The 7,420-nt window shown below is 44.7% G+C and overlaps 1 protein-coding gene across 1 annotated transcript in view; it reads right to left on the bottom strand.

Annotated features, from left to right (window-relative positions):
- Positions 1-4,808: 4,808 nt before the first annotated feature.
- The window catches only part of CFAP44 (cilia and flagella associated protein 44), a 557,576-nt gene continuing 554,964 nt past the window's right edge, over positions 4,809-7,420 (bottom strand). The window contains exon 41 of the mRNA XM_085621005.1: positions 4,809-5,914. Within this exon, the coding sequence (XP_085477131.1) occupies positions 5,726-5,914 (189 nt within the window). The 3' untranslated portion in view covers positions 4,809-5,725. The remainder of the gene's footprint in view (positions 5,915-7,420) is intronic.

Here is a 7,420-nt window from a genome sequence, read left to right as displayed (position 1 = left end):
ATTTTTCAATGCCGAGTGCCTTGGCGGCGACTTCCTCATAGGCGACGTTGAACTCCTCGACGGCGATCTCCTGCTATGACGTTCAGTTGGAGAATGACTGCGTCTTACCGGTGTCTAGTCGCCCGGAGTCCGGCTCGACGTTGATACTTGGCCCCCTATCGACGTCGGCGGTGCCTTAGACGTCGTCACAGGTCCTCTCGGAGGCAGACTGTTCTGTCGACGTTGATATGTCGACATCGAGCGACTGTCTCCCGCAGTCGTAGGTGAGCCAGAACTGGACTGCCTACGAGATGGTGTTGACGTCGGCCTGTGATGGGACTTTGTACAGGAAGTTGTTCGCTTCTCCGGCGAATGGGGCCTTCGACGTCGACTTCGACTTCGATGCTGAAGGGGAGCACAAGGGTACCTTCAACGCCGATCTGTCACCCGAAGGTGTATGAGATTGGTGTTTTCTCTTCTTACCCTTTTCTTTGCGCTCCAACCTTTTTTGAGAGGAGCGCATATTTGAGCATAGTAATACCTTTATATGAGTGTATATATATATATATATGCATATAATTTTGTATTGCTCCAGGGTCCCCGCACGTGGGCGGGACTATTCAGTGCTTATGACTATTGATGAGTATGCCCTGGAAGAGAAGCAGCCCATTGGCTACTACCTGGCTGTGCCTGTATCCCCCCAAAATTCTGAATTTAGGGGCACCCTTGAATCTTGATCCTCAGATTTCTGCAACCTACGAAGAAGAAAGACAGAGAAGATGCCGTGCAGCAAATCCTGAAGACGACAACTGACTTGGCCACAGCTCTACCGGCCTGTCTCCAGCTTTAAAGACTCTGCAAAGAAGACGACGCCTGTCCTGTGGCGAGTGACTTCGAAAACCCAAGGAAAACTGGCCACTCTTCAACAAAGACCAGGACAGCAGCCCAAGTCAGAGTGGCTCACCTGTCCAGTGAAGACTCCCCAGCGATCCTGAACTAGAATCCAGCGTTGGCTGACCTCTCCTGGACTCCACAAAGACGCCTGCAACCTCATTTCAAAGGGTCCCCCTGACCGTGACTGTCTCCGATAAAGAAAATCCGACACCTAAAGACACCCCTACATCCTCAGCCTCCTTGCTTTGGGGAGCCCAACAGATGGTGCCCAGCCCTCCTTCAACATCTCAACTTACCTGCCCAGCCGGAGCTCACTTTCGTCCAAAGTCCTGGGACTAGCCTGCAGCCTCTTTGTATGACCAAGACTCCCCATTGAAAAGCATTGAACACCCGACACTGTGTTTGCACCCTGCATCTCCTTTGCCGCTGGTGATACACCTTTGGTGCTGGCTTGTGGACCTCCCTGTGCTTGCTTTAACCCCCGGGCCTGTGTCCTCAAACCATGGTTACTTACCTGCAAACCACACCTCTTGTGAGTGCCCCCAGTCTCCGCTGACCAACATTGGGTCCATTGACCTCTGCACCCGGCCGCCCGAGTGCCGCTGGCAATGCAGTACCTACCTTGATCTGACCCTTTCCCAGTGTTGGGCCACAATGCATGTAACCAATTTCCTCCCAATGATTGCATTGCATTTCTGCCGATTGTTCTAAATGTCTATCTCTTACATTTGTTGAGTTTGCTACTGTTTGATTGACATTGCCAAAGTATTTTTAATATTCCTGTAAAGTACTTCTATGCCTGTACAAAACAAAACCTACTGTATTTGAAAAGTATTGCTAATCTTGAAATTGTTACTTACCTGCAACTGAGTTCCTCTTGGTTCTAAAATAGAACAACAAAGTAAAAACTTTTTATACAAAACAATTGGTCTTGGGTTCAGTCTTCGAGTGTGTGTAATCATCTATTACCTTAGTGTGTACAACAAATGCTTGGCACAGCCCTCCGATAAACCTAACTGCTCAACCACACTGACACAAAAGAGAGTAAGGTATTATCTACTTTTAGCCTTGGTAAAGCCTCTGTGGCCACACTGGACTTTACTTTGGTATAGTATATACAGAGCCAGCTTCCTACAGGAGGTGCACCAACAACGGCATCGTAGAACTCCTTAAGTTGGCTGGACATTGCTCTGGCTAAACTCAGCATAGTGCGGAGCGGGCCTCGATGCTGGCTCCGCAGGTGGAGTGCAGGAGTGGAACCTAGAAGCACAGTTTTAGGTGACGCCGAAGCTGAATTGTCTTCAGGTGTACTGACTTGCTCTCGACGCAAGCCTTGGAGAGGTGGTGCAGCCCAAAGCACCAGAGACAAACCAGGTGGGGACTGGACAGAGAAATCTGCCTGTGGTAATCCCAACAAGGATTAAACTCTGAAGGCTTCACAGATGACTTGATGCCCTAGCACACTGGAAGCAAAGCTCAAAAACGGCAACAAAACATCAAGGTCTTAGAATAACTGAGGTAGCACCCTGGACCAGCGTTGTTGGAGCGCGACGAAAGGAACAGTCAGTGCACCAGGGTAGCACCTTAATAGGCATGGTAACATCACGTCTGATGCAGATGACACAGAGCCAAATGACGCCACCTACTGGCACGCAGAGGTACTGGTCAAGATTTTCCGGATTCAGTCTGATGCCTGGGGAATTTTCTAACGTGAGCAATCTGTGGTTAGAAGTCTGTATCAGAAATGGACTTCAAAGCTGGAGCTAATCTCATTTGGGTAAAATTTGTGGTTTGGGTAAATCCAAATCCTAACTTCTGCCTTACCTACTAACCTGCAACCTAAACCTAAAACTAACTGTATCATTTAGACCCATAAGTTAGTGCTGTAACGGGAGCATGTGCACTTCTGAGGTCTGTTTTTAGCCAAGATCTTTTGATTTTACTAAAATTATATGTATAATATACTTATTCAAAGGGGCATTCAGCCAACCCTCTTCAACCATTGGTCTGTTGTTGTGTCATTCACATTTTGCTTCCGCCCACTACAGCATACAGAATGGGGCAATGGTTCAGCCCACTTTAGCCACTGGCTGACTTAACTTTGAATAACTGCATTTAGCCCTTTTACAAGGAGCACATCCACACACAAGGTAGTTCCCTTAAATGTTTTTGTTTTTAATGTATTATCACTTTAGTGTTGCCTCTGTTTGTAGAGCCGGATGTGATGCAGGACGCTTTCTACATATGTGAGCATAGGGCACATTTCAGCTCTATCAGTTCCTGTCTCCTGCTAATGCTCTTGTAAATTTCTTTTGAGGTGGCCTTTGTTTATCTGACTGATGCTGTTCACACATTACCAGCAGTTCATAAGAACTCATAATATAACTCTGAATATAAGCTTCCTCCTTTCTTTCTTGCCTTTATATTTTTGTCTTTCTTTCTTGCCTTCATCTTTCTTTCTTGCCTCCTTTCTTCCTTTCTTTCTTTCTCTCTTTCCTTCTTTCTTTCTTTCTATCTTTCTTTCATTCCCAAAGGCATTAGACACACCAATTGGCTTTTTTAAGTCTGTGTTAGCTAATACCTTTTGATTTTACTAAAATGATGTGTATAACGTAGTTACTCATAGGGGTTTTCACACAGACATCATCTATAAGTCTGCGGTTGTGTCATTCACATTTGTCATGCAACCCACTCCAGCATGCATCAAGGGCAATGTGCCAGCCCCCTTCAGCCACTGACTGACTTCACTATGAGTTACAACTTGCTGTCCTTTCACAAGGAACACATCTACACAGTGCCAAGGAGCACTATGGCAATGTGTGCTGTCTGAGACCAAAACAACATTTTTTACTTTAGCCAATGTTTTTTCTTTTTATTGATGAGGGCCCAGCAACTTCCTGAACAATACATTTTGCAAAAACTATGACAGCACAAAACAAGAATTGGCAAAAGGCTGGCGGCCAACACTAGACCTATTGGCTTTGCTAATGCTTGGCCCATTTGCTTCCACACTGACATTAGCCCCCATCAGGCGTTGAGAGTAAATTACACTATCTTGCTCTAACTCCTGGGATGGCACAGACAAGTACCATGTTGATGATATGTGTCCTTGCAAACCAGGGAAATAAGAGTAGAAAAGCTCAGCCCATTTTTAGCCCCAATCTGCAAATCGGATGTAAAAATACAGGGGGCACCGGACACAAATACAAAATGCTCTGGTTTGGTATGGTGCCTAGCATTACGAGTCAGGTCAAACAGCCCCAGTTAGAGTAGTGTTTGTGTAAAATGATCCTTCAGGACAGCCTGTAATTTGATGTGGAGATACTGGGGCCAAAGATCTCGATCTTGGCTGGTAGTGCAGCTCCAGTTACTGGGCATTATGACCTTACAGGCTGGCAAATGGGAAAAGCATGGAAGAATAGGGATTTAACAAGCCATATTAATATATTTTCCCTGATTCAGGCTAATTCTGTGCACATTTTCCTCTGGCTTTGAGAAGCAGTAAAATATATGTGGAAACATATTAGAATTTACAGGTTCCCGACCCCCCCAAAAATGTGTTGAGTGGGATGTATCTGCCTGGAAATAGTGGTCCATATGACTCGTAATGTGCCCCTAATTCTATGTCAAATCCAAACTCCAACCTGTTAAAATCTCTAAATCTAGACTTTCACCTAAATCCCTCAGTCTAACTGTAGCTTCTTAACTACACCATGCTGAGAAAACCAAAACACCCAGGGAAAATCCTATACCCCTACAAGAGAATTTAAACCTAAAAATCCTTATCATTAACACCTACAGTGAAGCATAATCTTAATCAAATATGCACTCCAAATGTAGAACTTTTGAAGCAAAATATGATATGCAGTAATTATATTAGGCAACATTCCAGCAAGTCCAAGTAAAGTGGGTCCAAATGAGTAAGGGCAACTGAATAAGTATAAATAAACAAATGCCATTTTATTTAAAAAAGTTTTAGAAGTGCCATACTAAGCTTCCCGTGGACAAGAAAGATAAAGATATGCAAACGTAACCTGGTCACCTAATAGTACAGCAAAGGCAGCCTTAGGTAGAGAGTGTCCTTGTCTTAGCTTGTAGTCTTAGGAAGAGAGTGTCCTTGTCTTAGCTTGTAGTCTTAGGAAGAGAGTGTCCTTGTCTTAGCTTGTAGTCTTAGGTAGAGTGTGGCCTGGTCTTATCTTCTAGTCTTAGGAAGAGTGTGGTCTTTGCCTTATCTTCTGCTCAGTCACTTTCCATAATATGTCTGTGCTTTGGTCAAAACCTCAGTATGATATATACATCAAAACTGTTGATAACAGCTGTTCGCGTGTTTGTACGAGAGTCATTGAAGTGCACTAGAGTTCAACCTGGTTTGGTGGTGACCAGGGTACATAACTGAGCGTCATCTCATCATAGTGTTGTGTTGATCCTGCTCTTCGTGAACCAAAGACCTGAGGGTGGATCCTACGCCCGCGTGCACAGCTGACCCTGGTGTCAGAATGGGACATGAGGAGTCATTCTCCAACAAATGTTCTAAAGACGTCCAGGAATGATGCACAGTATTTTAATATAAGTGGGCCGAGATGGAAAGGCAGCAGCAGAGGTGAGATCTGTCCATCTAGGAAGAGGGATAGCTGACTGAAATGTAGAGTGCACAGCCAATGGAAGACAGACAATTATGTACAGAAAATAGCAAAGGTTGAAACAAGCCTGAGAAGAAATATTTGGGAGGAGTGGAGAGCAGAGGTGAGATGGGAGGAGAGGAGATGAGACAAGATGAGAAGAGAGGAGAGAAAAGGAGATGAGAGGAGACAAGATGAGATGAGACTAGAGGAGAGGAGAGAGCTCAGGTACTCTAAACACAAGTCTCGCTGCTCTGAGGAAGTGGCGGTTGGGCAGGGGGGAGGATGTGTCCGCCCTTTCGGGACAGGAGGCAGATTTCTTCCTTCAGAGCGTCAATCTCCAGGAGTTGGATTTCAACTAGTTCAATTAGTCTCTCTTTGTCTTCTAGGTCAGCTCTACGTGGACCCCGGAACTCTTCTCCCTGTGGAGGTAGTAAGAAAGAGTCGTAAGGAAAGGACTTGTAAAGCATAGGAGGGAGAGTGTGAGAGAGATTGAGGAAAGCAATGGAGAGAGGACACAGGGAGAGACAACAGAGAGAAGAGAGCACAAGAAGAGAGCGAGAGGCTAGAGAAAAGAGAATCAGATAAATGGAGGGAAAATGAGAAATAGAAAGAACAAGGAAGAAAAAGAGAATGACAAAGAGGACGGAGGGTGTGAGAGAGACTGAGCAGGCAATGGAGAGAGGACACAGGGAGGGAGACTGAGAGAGATTACATAGAGAAGAGAGCAAGAGGCTAGGGAAGATAGAATGAGAGAAATAGAGGGAAAATGAGAAATGGAGGGAAAAAGAAAGAAAAAGAGAATGAGAGGTAGGATGGAGAGTGTGAGAGAGACTGAGCAAGCAATGGAGAAAAGACACAGAGAGACAACAGGGAGAGAGCGCGAGAAGAGAGCAAGAGGCTAGAGAGAAGAGAATGAGAGAAATAGAGGGAAAATGCAAAATGTAGAGAATAAGAAAGAAAAAGAGAATGACAGAGAGAAAGGATGGAGAGTGTGAGAGAGACTGGGCAAGCAATGGAGGTAGGACACAGGGAGCGCCAACAGAGAGAAGAGAGTGCAAAAAGAGACCTAGAGGCCAGAGAAAAGAAAATGAGAGAAATAGAGGGAAAATGAGAAATATGGAGAGCAAGAAAGAAAAGAGAATGACAGAGAGAGAGGCTAGAGAGACAGCGGTGAGGGAGAGACAGAGATGGGACCTACTGAGAGAACAGAAATAGAGAAACGAAAGTGTAGAGAGAAATGAAAGCAAGAGAGCATGAGAGGAATGAGACAGAAAGAGAAAGAGGTGAGAACGAGAAGTGGCAGAGAGAGATATCGAAAGATAGGGAGAGAGAGAAAGAGCGATAAAGTGGAGAGAAAGAGGGTAATTGAGTGAGTCAAACGAAAAGAAAGACCGAAGAGACGAGAGAGAGTAGGAAAGGAATAGAGAATATGAGAGCCAGAAAAAATAGAAGAAAGAGAGAGAAAGAAAGAGAGAAAGGAGGAAGGGTTAGAGAAATGGAGAAAGTGGGCAAGAAAGGTGAAAGAGAAAAGGAGAGTTGGAGGCTCTTCAAAGGAGAAAGGGAGGTAGAGAATGAACTACACAGAGAAAGAAAGTATTTGTGAAAGTAGAAGGAGAGAGAGGCATTTGTCAGTAGTGGTAAAGAGCAGAGAGAGGAGACACAGAAAGAGTAGAAAGAACTAAAGAGTAGCGAATAGAGAGGCATAATGAAACTGAAGAGAGACATAAATCGAGAGGAAAGAAGGAAAGACAGAATGGAAAAGACAAACCAAGGAAACAAAGTAAAGTAGCAGGTAAAAAGTAAGAAAGCAAACACTGAGGCAATGTACGAGTCAGCAATAAAAAACAGAAGTATTTATAACACTGATGTATGGTGAAGGTAACACCAATAAGAGATGGCATACTTAAATACAGCTTCATCACCAT

This window comes from Triturus cristatus, chromosome 8, assembly GCF_964204655.1.
Source record: "Triturus cristatus chromosome 8, aTriCri1.1, whole genome shotgun sequence".
In the NCBI taxonomy this organism is placed as follows: domain Eukaryota; kingdom Metazoa; phylum Chordata; class Amphibia; order Caudata; family Salamandridae; genus Triturus; species Triturus cristatus.
Note: the sequence above shows the minus strand (reverse complement) of the source record. Positions and strands in the feature narration are given on the sequence as shown.